The 20,952-nt window shown below is 34.5% G+C and overlaps 2 protein-coding genes across 4 annotated transcripts in view; one reads left to right on the plus strand and one right to left on the minus strand.

Moving 5' to 3' along the window:
• Positions 1–91: 91 nt before the first annotated feature.
• On the plus strand, positions 92–7,179 carry LOC110093634 (endoglucanase 11). The gene is made up of 5 exons (XM_020818580.2): positions 92–479; positions 563–775; positions 1,485–1,685; positions 1,771–2,025; positions 6,472–7,179. The coding sequence occupies exons 1-5, from the start codon at positions 279–281 to the stop codon at positions 7,177–7,179; spliced, it is 1,578 nt and encodes a 525-aa protein (XP_020674239.1). The 5' UTR covers positions 92–278.
• Positions 7,180–15,935: 8,756 nt separating this feature from the next.
• Positions 15,936–20,952, minus strand: part of LOC110093635 (homeobox protein knotted-1-like 13) — a 13,975-nt gene continuing 8,958 nt past the window's right edge. Inside the window, exons 2-6 of one of the 3 annotated variants that reach the window (XM_020818583.2) lie at positions 19,664–19,784; positions 17,909–18,096; positions 17,688–17,819; positions 16,408–16,544; positions 15,936–16,263 (exon numbers count right to left, since the gene is read on the minus strand). In XM_020818583.2, coding sequence (XP_020674242.1) covers positions 16,260–16,263; positions 16,408–16,544; positions 17,688–17,819; positions 17,909–18,096; positions 19,664–19,784 — 582 coding nt within the window. In that variant the 3' untranslated portion in view covers positions 15,936–16,259. Of the gene's footprint in view, positions 16,309–16,407; positions 16,545–17,687; positions 17,820–17,908; positions 18,097–19,663; positions 19,785–20,952 lie in introns of all 3 variants that reach the window. The other 2 variants (XM_020818582.2, XM_020818581.2) reach the window with 2 other exon arrangements.

Consider the following 20,952-nt stretch of genomic DNA (forward strand, 5'->3'; position numbering starts at 1 on the left):
CTTCCATAAAAATTCCTCTGAAAAAAAAAAAAACAGGGCAAGCAAACAAGTGTTAAGAGTTTGGACTGTGGAACATGGAGAGTACAATGGAAAACTCTGTCTCTCTTCCCTCTTCGCTCTTCCCCTTCCTCATTTTCACTCTCTCCTCCTCCCGATTTCCAGCACATTGTGTTTTCTTGTCACATGCTCTGTTTCCCCCTCCCACATAATAAGTTCCAAACATCCCCGTCCTAATTGCTAGAATCCTCCCAACTTCTTCACTGTCCTCTCCAGCTCCAATGGTTTCCATCTCCATTGTTTGCCTCCTCTCTCTCTTCCTCCTTCTTCCCTCTCCGACCATCACCGCCGCCTTCAACTACAAATCAGCCCTTTCAAAATCCATCCTTTACTTCGAATCACAGCGCTCCGGCCATCTACCCCACACCCAGCGCGCCACCTGGCGCCACCACTCCGGCCTCGCCGACGGCTTGCAGCAAGGAGTCCGTCTTCCTCTACTTCTCATTTTCCGATTCTGTGATTGTACGCAGTAATAACCAATAATGAGAGCCCGGTGGATTTGCAGGTGGATCTAGTCGGAGGCTACTATGACGCCGGCGATCATGTCAAGTTCGGGCTACCGATGGCCTTCACGGTGACGATGCTGTCGTGGGGCGCGGCGGAGTACGGCGAGGAAATAGCCGCCGCCGGTGAGGAAAGACATGTCTTGGAGGCGATCAAGTGGGGGACGGATTACTTCGTTAAGGCGCATACGGAGGCTAATGTGCTTTGGGCAGAGGTGCGCGCAGATAAATTGAAGTCCTCTGTTTTCATTTTATTTCAAATAATGTATGATTGAATAGCCGATTTGAAATCAAATTTAGTGGATGCTTGTTTGAAAGAGATCTATATATTTCTTTTAATTTGTAGTAAGCAAAAAAGTACAATTTTGAATGGTCTTTGCATTTTAGGTGCCCAAAAATCCTATTTTTCTTGCATTTAAAATTGATAGAATCAACCTATTTTCAAATCTTGCATCTTCTTCCTTGCACTCCTTTGCCGCCGCCTCGTGCCCCCTTGCATGCATTGCATCGCCCCGTATTTCCATCCCTCTGTTACATTTTCTTACTCAGAGAAATTATTCTGTGTGGACACTAGACGGTCCGGAGTGATGTGGCACATTCTGATTGGTCTCCGAATCGTCCGGTGTTCGCATAGAATAATTTTTCCTTCACTCAAGACCCCTTATCGTCTATTTCCTTCTTACTTATCTTGATTCATGATAGGCCTAATTGTCCTTAGATTTATACTAAGATTAGTATAGTTGGTAGATATGCCAATATGTGCTAAAATTGTAAAATACTTGAACTTATTTACTAATTTCATGTAGAATTGACTCTACTCAACTGAAAATAAAAATTCCAACCAAATGTGAGCCAAGTACCAAGTTTAAATTCTTTTTTTCCCAACGGCTCAATTGATTTTCTCCCTACTGTTTGTTGATTTAGGTGGGTGATGGAGACACTGACCACTACTGCTGGCAACGGCCGGAAGACATGACAACCCCCAGACAAGCCTACAAAATTGACACCAACAAACCCGGCTCAGACCTTGCCGGCGAGACGGCCGCCGCCATGGCCGCCGCCTCCATCGTCTTCCGAAAATCCGACCCCCATTACTCTCACCTTCTTCTACATCATGCACAGCAGGTCGGTAACAATGGTGATTAATAGAGAAATGTAAACAAATGAGTGTATTATTTGATGGAACGGTTCTATGGTGAAATGATTGCAGCTGTTCGAGTTCGGAGATAAGTATAGGGGGAATTATGATAAGAGTGTGGAGAAGGTGAGGAGCTTCTATGGGTCGGTGAGCGGCTACATGGACGAGCTGCTATGGGCGGCATTGTGGCTACACAGAGCTACAGGGAAGAGAGAGTACTTGGATTATGCTGTGGCGAATGGGGTCTTTTTCGGTGGCACGGAATGGTCCATCAAGGAGTTCAGTTGGGATGTTAAGTTTGCTGGCATTCAAGTTCTGGCTGCAAAGGTCTCTCTCTCTCTCTCTCTCTCTCTCTCTCTCTCTCTCTCTCTATATATATATATAATATTTTAAGTAAAATTGATCAATATTTATAATTTTGAGTAATTTGCATGCATACCATTTTATATTATGATAATTACATATCTAACACTTAATATAGGGGTAGTAGAGTATGGGTGCAAGGAATGAAATATTAAAAGTTTATAGGATTGTATGTGTGGTAGAAATGAAATATAAGACTGACATATTTGATATTAAAATTGTTTATGGATGATAGATATAAAATATTAAAGTTTTGTTTGTTAAATATATAAATAGTTTGATATAAAGTGGTATGCATGTAAATCCCATTATTTAAATAAATTGAATTTATTTTGATGAAATTTATTTAAGTAATCATATATTATATAAGTATAAGAATTTGATAATTTTCACGATTAAATTTTAATTAGAATATTTTTTTAATATTGATGGTTTTGAAGGCAGTGGCTTTGCCTATGATTTTATTTGGCAAAAATGTGAGAAATAATGGGTCTTTTTTTTATATGTTATCAAATTGAATATTTTAATAAATATATTTATTTGTTAAAAAATTTTGGAAAAGAAATTGTGAATGGACTGATAACTTATCATGAGGGACTTTTTTGTTTGAATAAATTTCTTAATTATTAAATTGATTTTGAGATAAAAGAAATATATTTTTAATTAATTATTTATACATTATATTTATTTCAAAATAAATTTAATAATTAAAAATAGATACTTTAACACGATATTTTTTAATTAAAAAATAGATCAGAATATTTTAATTAAATTTTTAATTATAAAAAGTTTAAAGTTATGCATCCAAATCTTTTAACACCGAGATTTTAAGAATTTAATGAGGATACTCTTTCCAAAACTTAAAACAATTGGAAGGAAGAAGTCCACGTTAAGTTGTCATTTTCCAATTTCTACCCATAAAATTTTAAAATTTCACTTTTAATTTTTTTCTGGTTTTAAAATTTTGATCCACGGCATTATTTATCTTTCTTCATCCTTTAGAATATTTTAGTTTATTATTTTTATAATTTTATGTCTTTAATATAATTATTTTTATTTATTATTTATCTTATCATGATTGTTCAACAATTTTTACACTAGCTATCGACTAACTAATGTGATCTTTCATTTTTCTCATTTAGAACTTGTAACCTGGCTTTGAAATAACTTTTTTTTATATTTGCATTAGAATTCAATTCTTACTAGAATACAAAGGATATTTTATTTTGAGATTTATGAGTCAATTAAGACAAATTCATACACATTTTCTACTTAAACTACGAATCTAAGACCTCTTGATTATTAGCCAAAGCTCTCGAGCTGTTTTAGATAGTAATTAGATACAATAATAAGGTTCATGTGGAGACCAAACTATGGTTCAGACCAAACTATGGTTCTTTGAACCTCATTAGAGACTAATTAACCATCAGTTACTTTCATTGTAAGGTCTTTTTTTATATAATTTATTATTGACAAATTAAATGCTGTTAATTTTGATTAAAAAGTGTAACATTATAAATCTAATTTGTGGAAATTAGTTCACTTGATTGTTGCTTTCTTTGTTTCCAAAATTTTGCTCAAATTTTTTTAATATTTAAGAGCGTTAGATTAGCAATTAGGTTTCTAACATGATTGATACTCTACCAAAAAGTTCAGTAATTGAGTGCAGATTTCAACACTTTTTTCTGGTCAAAACACCAAAATATTTGAGCAAAAAAATATCTAAAAATTGGTTCCAAGATCATTGCCACTCTACTTTTAGTAAACTTAGTAATCAAAGATCGATAGTGTAATTTGATGAAACGAACACAATGAAACAAAAGAAGACTTGAATTCACAAATCGGGACATTACAAAACATAATTAGAACATTCACAAGGCCATTTGACTTCTCAAATGGTCTATTGTCGACTTGTGTTTATCGCCATCCGCTAGTAAAATATTGACACTACAGCATTATAACATTCTCTATAATCATTGCATGAGGAATCCTTACATTTCGATTTTATTTAGCCTCTCTCAATATAGAATTAAGAATCAGTATTGTTGGAGGCTAGAATATATGCGGCAATAGAGTGAGAAAATAATGCATCTTAGCATTGTGACGTCCGGTGGTCGGGCGTCAATCCTGCGACTGGCGTAATCAGGTGATAGTTGGTGGCCGGGCGGAAGTCTGGTGATGACGACGAGCGGTAGTCTAGCGATGTACGTGGTCCAAAAGAAGTCTGGTAGTGGGCAGAAGTTTGCAGCGGGCGGAAGTCCGGCGACTGGCGAACATCCGACGATTATCGGAAGTCCAACGTCGAGCAAAAGTCCAACGGAAGTCCGACGACGGGCAGTGGTCTGGCGGAAGTCCACCGATGGACGGTGGTCTGGCGGAAGTTCATGCGGTGGTTGAGGAGGAGCTTGGTGGCAAGAGAGATCTCATATTTTTCTTCATTCTTCCTCTCCTTCTTCCTTCCTTTTTTCCTCTCTCTTTTGTGAAGAATGAGGGGTATATTTAGAGTTTTGGGGGAGTGGCGTTGTTGATAAATAGTGAGAAGATCAAAGAAAATTTGGGAGTGTTTCGGATGGATTACCGATATTGATTCCCTTGATCAAGAACTATTTATCGAGCATTTTAGTATCTTAATGATGTCAGAATTCAAAGATCTTGGGCACGTTGGATTCATCTTGTCGAGCCGCTCAATTCAACTGTAAACATTTCACATTTGGAAGTCATTTGGTCATCCAACATATGTTTTGAAACTTCAAAATGTGCTTCAAATTCTCGATTTGAACCCATTTGAGCTCAAATTGGACTGAGTTTGGTGTCGTTGGATTAGTCTATTCAAGATGTTCAGTTCGACAATAAGTTTGCTAAAATCAGAGTTTGGATAATCCTAAAATTAATTTGGAAAGTTTCAAATTCAATTTTTCCTCAAGACCCGTGCCCAATCAAGATTACTTTTGGATGATATATCAAGTATAATCTTCAATCTGTATAGTGAAATCTTTTCAGCAACGTCAAATTTCATAATTTTTTTATTTTTTTGACATAAGAGATAATCTTATCTCTTATGTATTGTGAGCTATTTATTCATGTGTCGTATTTACATGTATCACTAAGATAATAAACTTTATTTCTTTCATCACAACATTTTAACATATAACAATGATAATAATAAATAAGATAACACATTTTATTTCATGTAAGTAGAGCCAATATTGCATTATCTTATTTTTCAATAAAAAAAAATGGGTGTCAATTCTTTAACATAATTATAATTATAATCATGTTACAATTATCTTTTAAAAAATAATAAATTATAAAATATATTGCTCATATATAACTTCTCCACTACCTTTTATTGTTCTCCGGTTAAAAATCACAACACTGCCAACAAAGAAAAACATCTTGTCTTATATCCAGAGCGACTGGTCGCCTCACACACTCCACAGTTTTACTTACTGCAGTGGCCTGCCGACACTGACTAGAATGAGTATGCCTATGAGCCCTTGGATCAGCTTTAATATGTGTGCCATCTAAATATGATCAGCTGATACAGACGCATATGTTGAAAACCACTGATCTCAAAGCAATTCAAACCCTTTTGGGCTGTCTGTTTCCACCCAAGATTTGATTTAAGTAGGAGTAAATCCAAATTTCGGAAATCCTCAGGGGCCTAAATCCTGACAATTGTTTAGCAACATTTATGATAAATCTTATTAAATCCCGTGTGACTGTTTGGCTATAGAACGAATTTAACGAGCGGACTCTTCCTCTCAAGCCAACATATTTCATAAATCCGACAAAAAACAGGATTTCAGAAATGCGAAATTTAACACGAAAAGGTAGAATTTTTCATCTACGACGGCTTTCATTTTCCGTGAGATTTGGTTTTGCATTTTAGGTCGGTTGGCTAGATTTTGCTCAAATTCACCTCAAATTCGGCCTAAATCCTACTACCAAACAGCTCCTTTGTGTTACTTTGAAAATCCCCATTCTATGCATAGCTGGTAAGAATAAGACCTTTCATGTCCTAATACATGGTCCATGGCACTTGTGAGATAGCAATGCTTAAATTATGAACTACATGAAGAGTGAAGTTCACTCTCCAAATAAAATCGCTTCAGAATTTCTTACATTTTAATTGGGCTCTTATAGTGGAGAAATTATAGCATACCGGTTAATTTCTGAAGGAATTATTCTGTGCAGAGTCTGGACAGGAAGAACCGTCCGGACTATACTCATGACTTGACATACACTATGTACATATATATACGCAATATGTACACTCACATATCTGAACGTTTCTTCCCGTCCGGACTCCGCACAGAATAATTTCTCTAATTTCTAAATGAACTAGATAAGAATTTCTTGCATTTTTTGAAAGCAAAGCAGTAACAGTGATAGAAATCTGTATCACAGATACTGTTACTGAAGGAAGAACCGCTGACAGAGAATCATCAGAAAGTGCTCCAACAATACAGAGCAAAAGCAGAGCATTACATATGCTCCTGCCTCAACAAGAACAACAATGGCAGCAATGTGCTTCGCACTCCGGGCGGCCTTCTGTTTGTAAGACCATGGAACAACATGCAGTATGTTTCTACAGCAGCTTTTCTCCTCACCATATACTCTGACTATCTTACAGCAGCATCAGAGAAAGAACTTCATTGCTATGAAGGAACCGTCCCAGCAGCAGATCTCTTAGACTTTGCAAAGACACAGGCTGACTACATTCTGGGCAACAATCCAAATGGTCTCAGTTATCTTGTCGGTTTCGGTCGCAGGTACCCTACAAGAGTTCATCATCGCGGCGCTTCCATGGTGGCTTACAGGGAGAGCCAAGGGTTCATTGGATGTACACAGGGATATGATGAGTGGTACTCGCGGCGAAAGCCGAATCCAAATGTGATTGTTGGAGCAATTGTTGGGGGGCCTGGATTGAGAGATGAGTTCCTGGACGAACGAGGGAACTATATGCAGACAGAAGCATGCACTTATAATACAGCGCCAATGGTTGGAGTGTTTGCCAAGTTGAATTCTCTTGCACAGACAAATCTGTCAAAAGGGTCACTTCCAGGAGGGCTAAAGTGCTTGGGAAGCTCAGAGTTGGCAGCTGAACAAAATTGATGAGCATTGAATTAGTTTTTTACAAAAGAATGAATTGGCTGCCACTGCAGTTGCTATAAAGGGAAAACGGTATAAGTGGAAAAAGAGTATATAAATATAAACCACAGAAGAAGATAAGAAAGAAACTGGGGAAAATCTCCCCACGAGCAGCTCATTGAGGCAGTAAATAGGTTTTGGTTGTAAAGATGTGTTAGAGTTGGGAAAGATCGCTTATTAGCTTACTAGGAGAGAGTTGAGTTGATGGGTGGTAGTGGAGATTTAGGCTTTGTTCGGGATTGTTTTCTTCATGCTTTTTAAAACAGTTTTTTAATAAAAAATTGAACTTTTTATACTAAAAAGCTGTTTTAAGAAGCAATAAAAAAGCCGTCCCAAACGAAGTCTTAGTTGTGATGTCTAAATTATTTCTGGAACAATATTCGTTTGTGTAGTCTGGATGAGGATCATTGTGCTTGCGTTTAGTGACTTAATTTATCCCTCTAATCCATTGTGGTTATTGGCTACAGTGCAAATGGATAAGATAGCAGTTCAGTGAATTTGTATTTATTGCTCGCATCTATATGTATGTTTACAAGGTTTATAGAGAGCACTTATCTTCTTTCTTTCCACATGAAATTCATTGAGAGGCCTATAGGCGGAACATAATGAAAAATATAGTAAAAATGCAAATCATGAAGACTCACTCTAAGTTGCAATAACGCATAGTGCTTCCCCAGTTCCTCCTATTTTACACTAAGAAAGCTTTGACAAGAACAAAGGTTTAATTGAGCTAATCAACTTCCATTCTCAAGCAGAACAAAAAGAAGCAGAGAATGCATGTGTTTTTAAACGACCTCTGCGCATATAATTATGGCCAAAATCTGTTCGATGTTGCTAGAACTTTAATGACGAGGACTCTAAACCAATTTGCTTCTATAAGAAGATGACTAGTGTTTGTTTTATGAGCTCTAAAATGCTTAAAATATTTAAGAGAGAGAGAGAGAGAGAGAGAGAGAGAGAGAGAGAGACGAAAATGGGAGAAGCTACACACATGCTTGGTAATCCTTCTCTCTTCTCCATGTTACTTTTTAAGCTAAAAATTAATTCTACGAAAAGAAAAGCCCGTTACATTAGACTTTTCATAGCTGATTATTATTCAGTGAAGAGGAAGGCTTGATTTTTTTTATGACTAGGGCTGCAAGCGAACCAAGCGTTCGACGAGCTACTCGTTGCTCGGTTCGATTAAAGTTCATTTGTGATCGTTTAATTAACTAAACAAACAAACTTGAACAATATTTTAAATACTCGATTCTTAAATAAACAAGCTTGAACACTAATGTGTTCGGTTCATTTATGTCCGTGAATAACATCAGTCGAATTTCGTGAACAAGGTCGACTTAAGCTCCCGCGATTTGTTGTTCGATTTCAGACTCGTGAATAAGCCTGGGTTAAAACTTTGAATATTTAATTATAAAATGATAAATATTTCATTTCTGGTAGCTCGAAACATTATACTTATATTATATTATTATATATATATATATTGATGGTCTTACTCATGTTGATAGCTAAGAATTGTTAGATTTTGTTAATGAAACTTGGCTTGTTTAATTAGTTTAAAAAAATTCGCTACTATGTTCGCAAGCATGGCATAGCTCCTTAAGGCTTGTTTGATATATATTCATGATCTTGCTCGCTAAATATGTTCACTGGAACCAAGGCTCATTTGTTAACGAATGAAACATAAACCAAACATGAATTTTTAAACGAACCGAAAATTGAAACCACGAACAATAAAGGCTCGAATAAAAAACGAACCGAAACAATGAACCATGCGAACATAAACGAACTCAACATGAACACTCAACATACTCGACTTGGCTCGATTGTTTGCAGCCTATCATTTAGACATACAACACTGATAAAAAAGAAAACAAAAAAATGCCTGAGAAGAAAAGCCTCCTAAATTTCTTTGAAAGCGATAACAATGATGAATCTCAAACAAAAGGAGCGCTTACTGCTCTAAGAGAAGAGATTATTCATTATTCTCACTTTCTAATAACGACTGGCACTCTTCATTTCATTAATATAAAGTATCCACAACAAGTATTTATTTTGAGAAAGTTTCAACAATCTTAAACATGGTAAAACTATATATATATATATATATTATCCAAGCCATTTCACACTATCAACTCAAACTTCTCCTGATCTTCGATAATACATTTGAGCAAAGCATATATATTCATATCCAAACATAATCATCATTTATACGATGAACCAAATCCTAAGAAAAGTTCAACCCAAAGACGCCAAATTTTCTAAAGAATTTAAAGCCTTATGCCTTTTAGATAAATTGCATCCTACTTGGTCAGATTTTGTCAAAAGCTTTATCCATAAGCAAAGAAATAAGACATTTGCTCGAGCCCGAAATTCCATTAGACTAAAAGTCCAACATATGACTAACAAATGACAACCCAAGGGAAACCGAAGGGCAAGACATTGAAGAAACCAAAGCCATCAGCAAGGATCGAAAAACAAGCATTACTTCAGTGAGAGAATCAATCATATTGCAAATAACTGCTACAGGACAATCACAATAAGGCAAAGAAGCACCAAAACTTCAGTCTCATATGAAAGTTCCTTCCTACTGTTTCTCCATCAATCCCTCCATTAATATTACTGCTTCATTATTCCGTTGGTGCTATATTCAGGAGCTAATGTTCAGTCTACGCTAATGGACCCTACTTTTCTACCTTATAGGACTCAAGTGAAAGAGGTGAAACACCGTGGAACAATTGACCATAGTATTAAAATGAGGACAAATTGACATCAAAGCCACACATGGCAAAGTCCTATGTGTTGTCTTCCTCTTTTTTTAAGGACATTTAGATCTGTTAAGACAAATTCACAAACACATCATATACGCAAGACTCAAACTCTATGCCTTTTAATTGGAAGCCAAAGCACCCGATTAACATGCCAAGATAAGCTACGTGTTGTCCATCCTAAATTTGTAAGAATCTAGTCTTTGTTAGTACAATTTGGTTATCGAATAGTACTATTCAAATAAAGCTGTAATTTCTAAGGGGAATGTTTTCATTTAAAAATGATTTACATGTAATGATTTGTTTAGATTGAGAACTATTGATTTAACTACTAATAAAGTTGTAGTTATCATATTTGGAATGAAAAGTATGTGCATGTTTATTGTGGTAGAATAAAACAGATGTTGAGCTTGAAATTCATTTCTAAAGCAGAGTTGGGGACAAAAAAATCCAAATCTGAAATTTCTGTTAAATCTAAACTGAAAGATTAGGAAAACTATCAAACAAGTTGAAGTAAACTCATCTATTTTAGAGTTCAATCACAGTAATGAACCTGATTCAAATAGAATTCCAACTAAAGATGGCAATAGTTCCTTCGTAATCTTTATATATTGATGATTATACTTGATACGACCTCAAAAATTATTTTGATCGAGCATGAATCTCGAGGAATATTCAAGTTGTAAGTTTTCAAAATTAAATTCGGGAACATCTGAATTCCAATTTCAGCAAACTTATAGTCAAACTGAACATCTCAAAGAGACGAACCAAACAACACCAAAATTGGTCCAACCCAAACCCAAATGAGTTCGAATCGGGGGCTCGAACCACATTTGGAAGGGTCAAAACATTATTTAAATGATAAAAAGATATCCAAATATGGCATGTTTATAGTCAAATCTAGTGGCTCGGCGACATGAATCTAACGAGCCCAAGATCTTTGAATTCCGACATCGTTAAGGCACTTAAATAGTTGAAAAACTCTCTATGATAGGGGAAATCAATACGAGCCATTCGATGGAGCACTCCGAACCTGCCCGGCTGCCCCGGATCTTCTCTAAATTTACAGGGTGTGCCACTCAAGAAAATCTATAAGTAGACCCCCACTCTCTATATGAGGGAGACCTTTTACTGGAAATTGGAGAGAATTCTGAAGCTTCAAGAGCTCTAGCACCACCGCCCGACAGTCGGCCGCCGGCGAACTTTCCCCCGGCCAGACCTTTGACTAGCTCTCCAAATTACTGTAATTTGACCACCTCTAAATCGAGGAACGGGTCAACTCTTATAATTCACTCAAGTTTAGTGGAATCTTTTCACCTGTGTGAAACCCCATGGTTTTTCGCTTTTGGGGCTTTCCATGTAAAAAAGATCTAGTGTTTTTCTTCTCTCTTACTGTTTGTGTGTTAGATATCCGTGCATCTCTAAGACGAAAAGTTTATTCACTCTATCGCCAGGAATCTTTCAGCCCGCAACAATACTCATTTTTGTTATTGCCATCTTCTTAAAGTGAATAAGTTTTCTGATAGATTTGTGATTTGTACGGCTGAATTTGAGAATCAATTAGAAAAGAAAATCAAGATCCTTAGATCTGGTCAAACAGATGAACACACCTTTGTTTATACCGCGCACATTATCGAGCGCCCCCTCGTTGATTTCACGTCGATAATTGACGACCTCTTGATCTGAGCCGTCCAAGAAGTATAATATTCGCTGTCGTCTTTAAGATATGGCCGGAGAAGCTCACCGAAAAGCTCCGGCAAAGTTGATCCGATGATGACACCGGCGTTAGACTTCAGCAACAGCACGCGCAAAATCCCTAAGGTCAGTTTAGGGAAAATTTTTATTTCCGAGTCCGGACGCCGTCGCTTTTTTTTTTTCGTTTAGAGAAAATTCAAAAAATTCAACTACTTATTTAAACCTATGTTATATACTAAATTTTATGTAATATATGATGTTATCTATTCCATAAGAAAAAAAAAATCTATATTAACCCACCAATATAAGTATATATGACTCAATATTTAATTTATAAATAAATTTGTTCATCTAATATATAAAAATTAGTAACTATCTAACCTTAGGTATAATAAAATATTTTCATGCATTTCTTTAATATGAAAATTAGTTTAACTTATTAGCTCCTTTTTAAATTATTTCTTAAACCTTATTTTTTAGCAAATATTTATTTATTTCATTTTGAAAAAATGTAAATAAATTTTGTTTTAAAACGATCATTTAAACTAGTTGTAAATAGTTTTTTTTTTATTATATAAAATTTGAAAAATAACGATAAAGTTATAGCAAAATAACTACTAAATGATTGCCTATCATATTTTAGCTCATAATTTCTTTATCCAAAAAATTTAGAGGGGATATTTATCATGTTTTTACGTTCAGACAATTAATCCAAAATAATGCATTAAAAGGGGGGAAATTCAAATATCTCAAATCAAACAAAAAAATCAAAACTATCAAAAATAAAGATCATGACCATGACAACCAATATGGTTTGATTTTTAGTTAGTTTTAGTGGCCGTTTATTTGAATTTATGAATGTAAAGTAAAATGCATATGTTTTACAATTTTAACTGCTTCGTTAAAAAATAAATAAATTCAAAATATTTTATGAGGGATTTAGAACACCCTCTTAACTCGTTTTCTTCTTATTCAAAATTTGTTTACAAATCAAAAAAATGCTTCATTTGGGACGGCTTTCTTTCTGCTTTTGAAAGCAACTTTTTAGTTGTAAGAAATTCATCCCAAACAAAATCGAAATATGATTACCCCACGTATTGGAAATATCACACAACACATGTTTATCTTTCATGTTGATATCCGTAAAGGCACATCCGCCCTTCACACCTAATGCCCATCGACATACACATCAATCCTTCGTGATAACATCTATAACTATAACTCTGCTCATCATGTGCAACACCTAGTGTACGTAATGACCTTGCTTTAACCATCTTGACTCATGCAACCTCATTGAATAACACTATGTGCATCCCTTCTAAACCCCTTGGAAGACATAACAATTACGAGTGTCATAACGTGTTAATAGGCTGAGTTTGAGTATGCCGGAGATTAACCTGAACTTGACTTGACAACCCATTTTGATTTTAAAAAAAAAAAATTTGTAGCATGTCAACTATAGAGTTTAGATTAATTTATCAAAAACAAGAAGTGCACACAAACAAGCATAACAAATTTAAGCAAAATAATTAAACGAGTTATTTTTATATCAAAATAAGGCTCATGGGTCAACTTGAACTTGACACATCAACTAAACAAGTTGGAATTCCATACCCAAACATGGTTAGCATATTAAACATATAACCCGAATCTAAATTTTTTTGGTCAGATCTACATTGATTTATTGGATTAGGTCATTTATTGACACTTCCCAATTCATTGGCATCACCCCATTGTCATGCCAAAGGATTAAGTACTCATAAAAAAGTTAGATCATTTTACTCCCTATTACACAAAAACATAATTACAATTTTTTTTTTTTAACAATCAATCAAATAACTTAAAAAATTTCCAATGCAACATATTTATTTTCACATTATCTTTAAAATATCCTTGAATCTAAATAGTTGCAACCAAAAGGCCCCAAAAAATATTTTTTAGTTAAAAATAATTTGTGTGTTTTTTTTTTTTAAAGAAGAAAAAAGGCACAAGAAAAGGTAGTTATAAAGTTATAGGGGAAAAACAAACTTATTGAAAATTATTGTAACAAATAATTTCATAGCATAGAAATTTTTTGAAAGCATTGAAAAAATAGTAACTAAAAGTAATTATATTGTGATCTGAAAAATAAATCATTAAAAAATATCTCAAATGAAATCTTTATCACACAACGTTAGCTCAATTACATGATTTTTTTTTTTTCAATCTTATCCTTTTAAGTCTACAAATTTTATTTAAATCAAATAAAATAAAAATCATTTTCATTACTTTCTAATCAAATTCTTTTATACATGTCTCTATCTTTCTTAATATAGATTGAATATAATACACATATCATCGACTTAATTATCGCAAGGCCGATGTTTACAAAAGTAGAAACAATAGATTTATGTAAAGAAAAAAGAGCAAATAATTAGAAAAGGTTAGATAAATATTAAACGAATGTTTTACAACAATGTATCAATTTACTTATTATAGGAAAAATTGATTTCTTCATTCAAAAAAAAAAAAAAAAAATCGGGTCAAAATTTTTCCTATTATCATTCAAATTAAAACTTGGAAGCCCACGCTAATGTGTCTTACATGAGAAGGCATAACCAAGGACCCTTAAATATTTAATTTTGATCCGTCTGACCTTACCTGTGATAGAAAAGTCCTCAAATTTAAGAGGAAATTCTAGAAGATGATGGTGAGACCTGCAATGCTTTATAGTGCCGAATGTTGGCAATTAGAAGAGAAGCATAATGCTAAGTTAAGTATTGCAGAGATGAGAATGGTTAGATGGATGAGTGGCTTTACCCTTAGAGATAGGATACGAAATGAGCTATACCTGAAAAAGTTGGAGTAGCTCCAATGGAAGATAAGGTTAGAGAGAGTCGCCTTAGATGGTTTGGTCGCATAAAATGGAAGTCTTTCGATAACCCAGTTAGGAAAGTAAAGATAATAGATTTGACTTATGTGAAGAAAGGTAGAGGTAGACATAAAAAAGACTCATATAATCTTAGAAATGATCTTTTTTTATTAGATTTAAACGAGAATTTGACTTTTAACATGTCACAATGGAGAAACAGATTCATGTAGTCGGCCCCACGTAGTGGGACAAAGGCTTGATGTTGTTGTCGTTGTGGTCTGACCTTTCCGGAAGATGAGTCAACAATACTAGATTCTATCTAGGGTCATGCAAGGGTGAACCGTATGACGGTTTGATCCAATCTTAGTTCAAACTGATTTTTGACTCACCAAATCCTAAGTGTAAACGAGCTATATACACAACGTCGCAAACAAACGTTCTGAACAAATCAAATCTGTTAATTTTCTTCTCTATCTGTGCCTAATTCATTATTGCTTGATTAACAAACAGAAATGCTCAAGAAAACAAAGATTTGCATTAATTTGAATAAAATAAAAGATCAAGAAATAATCGATCTCAAAAGACTACCATATACAACCATAGCAGCATTGTCTAATTTTGTGCATTATTTTTACCAAAAAAGATATACACATTAACTAGTTAATAATAAATATCTTAACGAGTTCTTATAAAGTCAAAAATAAAAGAATGATATTTTGCTACTTCTCGATAGATTAACTAATGAGTTAAGCACCAGTTTTTTAACAAGCATCTCACTAAGGCATCATTTGGAACAACTTTTTAAATGCTTTCTAAAGCAATTTTTTATACAAAAATTTCTATACAACAACAACATCAAGCCTTTATCCCACTACATGGGGTTGGCTACATGAATCCTTTTTTCTCCATTGTGTCCTATTAAAAGTCAAATTCTCGTTTAAATCTAATAAAGAAAGGTCATTCCTAATATTTTCTAATCAAATCTTTTTAGGTCTACCCCTACCTTTCTTAGCACAAGTCAAATCTAATACCTCTACTCTCCTAACCAAGTCATCGGAAGGCCGCCTTTTAATGTGACCAAACCATCTAAGGCGACTCTCTCTAATCTTATCTTCTACTGGAGCTACTCCAACCTTTTCACGTATATGCTCATTTTGTATCCTATCTCTAAGGGTAAAGCTACTCATCCACCAAAGCATCCTCATCTCTGCCACACTATAATTAGAATTTTTTGTACTAGAAAATTGTTTTAAAAAACAATAAAAAAATTATCCCAAATGAAACCTAAGATTTCGTTTGGCAAATTTTCTTATTGCTTTCAATTTGCATGTAGATAAACTTACTACCAGTAATAAACAGCAGTTATAATCTAGCCATCAATTTGCATGTAGATAAACTTACTACCAGGTCTCTAAAGCAGTATATTCCACTCCAAGTGAGTCCTAAATAGGTCACAAAATAGTCAGAGCCAAAATGCATGGAGAAGAGAACACAATCTGCTTAAACTTTTTGACTTGAAAAGGCAATTCCTAGTCATTAGAAATGTTAGTGCCTTTACATCTACTCAATGAGATCAGCCAATTTGCTTCAGAACTTAGATTAGTCTAAATCAGTTGGCTTTCAAAAAAAGAAGGGAGAATATTACATGAGCCATAGAAACATACAGTTGCTCTGCGTTTAGTCATTGCTGAGCTTCCTACAAGAATGAAATTTTCCTTCATTGCAGTATATCATCTGCAGGATTTATTGTTAAGTAGTCAACCTGTGTGGCCTGCATTACTTCTTGCACAATATAAGAAAAAAATAAAATTGGCCATAATTTCCTGTATATATATATATATAAACTAGCATTTGAGTATGATTGATTGAATAGCATACCTTTTCCGTTTGCTTTTCGTCATTGTAGAGGATGAAGGGCTACTATGCCAGTTCCTTTTTCTTTGATTAATGAACCAGTTGTTAATCTGCTTCAGTTGCAACCCAGTTTCTTGAACTAATAACGCCTTGTCCTCCTCCTAATATAATGACCAAAACAATCAAATATAACGAGGAAGGGAAAAAGATCAATTTAACTACCATCAGAAACATAGTTATCTAGCACTTCAGAAGCTTCTGCATTACAAAAAATTAGATACAGTATATTTGGGGGCTAATATCACTTGGAATTGATACAATTAATGATTTGGTTGTTCTAGTACTCACAAGAGATTAGGAGAGAAAAAAAATTTAACAAAGAGATTAGGCAAAGTGAAGCATGGGCCTATTTATCAGGGGGGGTATTATAGAGTGAGCCCTGCTACAATGCTTCGTGACCTTTATGGTTGGAGGCTTTGGCGCCTACGGTAGACATCTTACTAAAACCAATTGGAATTTTTTTGCAAGGGTACAATAAAACAAGACATACCGAAAGCATGAGGCTTTGGCAAATGAAGGAATTGGAGGGAGGTCCTTATATGCAATCCCATACCACTGGATAGACATATGCTGGTTATGTTCTACTCATGACCTCCAGCAACAATGGAGACAACCTAACCATACAGGCCCATCTTGTTGGGAGGTGATGTTAGGATTTAAAGGAGACTGGAAAAATTATTTCATTGTCTTTGAAAGACATGTTAAATCATCGAGAAGAATTATCTGAAACGTACATGAATCCATTGAAATGCAGAATCAAGCTCTTCGATCTTTCACGTTTGAAGTGGTGCTTCATAAGAGAGCGAGAGACCCCTTCTTTTCATTCAAGATGAGAAATGAGGGAAATTAGAACTTCACCGCTTAAACTGTGGACCATGACCTTTTTATATTTCAAGTGTATTTATTTTTATTTCAACCCATCATTAAAATAAAATAAATATTTGACCTCTACACAAATAATTATTTCAATACAAATTTAATTTAGATGCCATATTAGCCAAAAAATTAATTTAATTCTTAAATAAATCACGAATCTAATTGACTCAATTTTATATAGCGTCTAATATATAATACTTTACTTACAGTATAAATATATAAGCCCACGTACAGAAATTTTCCAACAGGTGAAATATGATTATGAAAATTATGGTTGCCACATTGTAGTGTTGCCTGAATGTCTGATATGATACTAAAGCCTTTATTCCTTCCAGAAAAGCTCTAGCAAGACAAGTGTCTACACTTACTGTTGGATAAGGCCACTTGGAGTGAGACTTCCACCAGGCTTTTAAAAGGGAGGTGGTTTCTCCTGGCAGTTTACCAGCTCTTCGTTTCCGCAGAATCTCTTCTCTAATATCCACAATCTTCTCCTTGTAACCCTACAAATCATAAAATGGATAAATTTGATAGAGTTTATGCCCATAATTGAACGGTCAAAATCACACAAATATCTTATGGCTACAAATACCTGTTTTAGCTCATGCTTCAACTCTTCTCTGACACGCTCCATCAATGTTCTCTCACTCTCTGTTGGAAGACCAAAACCCATGCTATCGTGCTCATCCAGATTTCCATCATAAAAATTGTTACCACTATCTGAATTATCATCTTCATCATCTGACATAGTTGCACCAGTGCCTTCATTAGGAGAGATGCCTGTTATATTAAAAAGAAACACTCGCTCAAGATCTTTATAAAAAATTGATTTAGATCGCTAGGCCCTATTGATCTAACTCGATGAATCCTTGCCCAAATAAGCCAATGGGCCTGCCAATTGTTGATTCTGAGAAGTGGAATACAATGAGGAATTGCACAATATAAAAAAATTATCAAGGCAAAGAGGCAATCTGAATATTTTATAATACTTGCCAATGGATATACAACAAATCATCCTAATCTATCTTCAAGAACAAAACAGTCCTCAGTTTGTTGCCTGACGATCCAACAAATTGCTAACATTTCAACCCTTCTATTGTGTTGTGTCCCCTACTACCTATCAGAAGAACTTGGAAATAGCATTCGTGGGTTCAGAATCAAAGAGAGTACTTTCAGTTGAAAGTAGAGTTGTTAATGATTTAAGCTGTAATATTCTATAAGAAGATAAGGTCATTTAAAGCTGCTTGATGAAGCATGCTTCTTCGAACTGCCTACCAGATAGAAGAAAATCCAATAATGACATTGAACGGGACAGGCATCTTATGTGGGGATAACATTTCCTCCACATCAGATTTTTATTGAATTTGATTGATATATCTTATTTATTGTAAATATTTGACTAATCTTATTTATTGAGGGCTACGGAGATCAAGTAATACTTTTATGAGTTATAAAATTTATGTATCTTTGGGGAGAGTTTGTCAGTAATTTTCGGTTGTCATGTTACCATTAGAAATAGAGCCTTTAGCACAGAGGTTTGACATCCCACAACAACAAATAAATAGAGAGAGAAAATATAGAGAAAGATAGAGAGATAAGAGGAGCTGCCATTCTAGAAAGAAAGGGAGGAGTTCTTTCGGGTGCTTAGAGGGGAAGGTATTTGTATAAGCAATGACTACATCTCTACATCTAGCCCTCAATTTCATAGCATGTGAATGAACTCTCTTTCAATCATTAACATGAATAAAGTGATATCTTTCTCATTATATCTATTTTTGTATAAATATAATATTTTTATGTACCTCTTTTAAAATTTAATAAATTATTTGAATTATGTGAAGTCGTAGACATAGGTGAATCCCATTGAATCATGTAAATTTTCTGTGTCTGTATTTGTGTATAAGTTTTACCCATGGTTTTTTATCATGGCTTTTTTTGCTCTTTACTATTAACCTAACAATATCACTTAACGGTTTTGCTTATAACCCATAATTAATAGATAAATACCAAAATGTTGAGAAAGCTATTTCTGAAATTCTTAAGAAGTTTCACACGGCACCAAAAGATTGTTTGTTCCAATAAACTATCAAAAGGAATTATTCATGTGGACTTGCCTTTTGATGAAATACTTCGACTTCATGCACTGATTGCTTTTGACAAATAAAAAATTGTACTGTAAGAAATGACAGGCAACTTCAAATTCCAGAAAATGAGGATGAAGAAAAAACATGCGCCGCATAAGTTTTCTTGTAAAAGAGATTCCAAATTGTATATCAATGTACCCAATACTTCATTTCTTCAACAACTGATATATTATCAACCGACTCAAATTGTCATATAAAAGTACCTGTCAAACTTTGCAAAGATTGCTCGAGCTCCCAACAAGCCATCACGGCCTCCATTGCATGCACACGAACATGCTGTTGCAGCTGCTCTCTGAATGAGCATAATAACAACACATAGTGGGTCTAATGAAAAGAAAAAGACAGAATTAGGAATCAAAAGTCAAAGGAAAGTTTACGGAACATAAATCATTAATAAATAATGAAGAAGTTCCGACAGATTAAAGTTGTTGTGAAACTCATAAAGAAAGATAACATAGCTTATAAACTAAAGAGTAATAAAACAGAATCTTTTCTATTTTAGAGTGCTTAATAATCATAAAGATGGATCTTAGGACAAATTTTTATTGTTATGAGAAAAAATTAATAAAAAGAACAGATATTATTCATAAAATAAGTTTATATCTGACTCTTCCAAGCATGTAATATGTAAGAACCGGTTGGACCGACCGGTTCAATCGAACCGGTTCCCTTATTAGCAGCGGGCAGGCTCAGATTGGCGAGAGAGGGTGAGTGATCGAGCATAGACAAAGCGAGCTGAATCGAAGATGCGCGTTCAAAATGGTAGGCACGAACAATTTTGGGCAAGGATGGACGTGACTCCTCACATGTGATAAGTTGAGTTCAATCCAATTTACAGTACAGTATATATAAATGTGAAAATTGCTTATATAAATTGATATGTATATGTAAAGGAAAATAAATGAATAAAATAAATCATAATATGAAAATGGAAAGTATTGAAAGGAAAAAGATACATGCATGCAAATACATGAGTTCACATTCTTATGATATTGGCCGGGGACACAATATATTCGTACACGATAAATGAAAATAAAAATAGTCATATTTTCACGGATACAAAATTTAGACTGAGCTCTATTAATAAATGAACGGTTAAAAGAACAAAACAACAACAACAACAACAACATCAAGCATTTATCCCACTACGTGGGGTCGGCTACATGAATCCTTTTTCTCCATTGTGTCCTATTAAAAGTCAAATTCTCGTTTAAATCTAAAAAAGAAAGGTCATTCCTAATATTTTCTAACCAAGTCTTTTTAGGTCTACCCCTACCTTTCTTAACATAAGTCAAATCTAATACCTCTACTCTCCTAACCGGGTCATCGCAAGGCCGCCGTTTTATGTGACCAAACCATCTAAGGCGACTTTCTCTAATCTTATCTTCTACTGGAGCTACTCCAACCTTTTCACGTACATGCTCATTTCATATCCTATCTCTAAGGGTAAAGCCACTAAAAAATAATAATAATAATAATAAATATAATATTA

Source organism: Dendrobium catenatum, unplaced genomic scaffold (assembly GCF_001605985.2).
Source record: "Dendrobium catenatum unplaced genomic scaffold, ASM160598v2 fragScaff_scaffold_1520, whole genome shotgun sequence".
NCBI classification, from domain to species: Eukaryota; Viridiplantae; Streptophyta; class Magnoliopsida; order Asparagales; family Orchidaceae; genus Dendrobium; species Dendrobium catenatum.

Coding starts and splice junctions, on each gene's coding strand:
- LOC110093634 (XM_020818580.2), top strand. CDS start 279: ATGGTTTCCATCTCCATTGTTTGCCTCCTCTCTCTCTTCCTCCTTCTT. Junction 776..1,484: donor CTAATGTGCTTTGGGCAGAG/GTGCGCGCAGAT, acceptor TTGTTGATTTAG/GTGGGTGATGGAGACACTGA. Junction 1,686..1,770: donor TTCTACATCATGCACAGCAG/GTCGGTAACAAT, acceptor AAATGATTGCAG/CTGTTCGAGTTCGGAGATAA.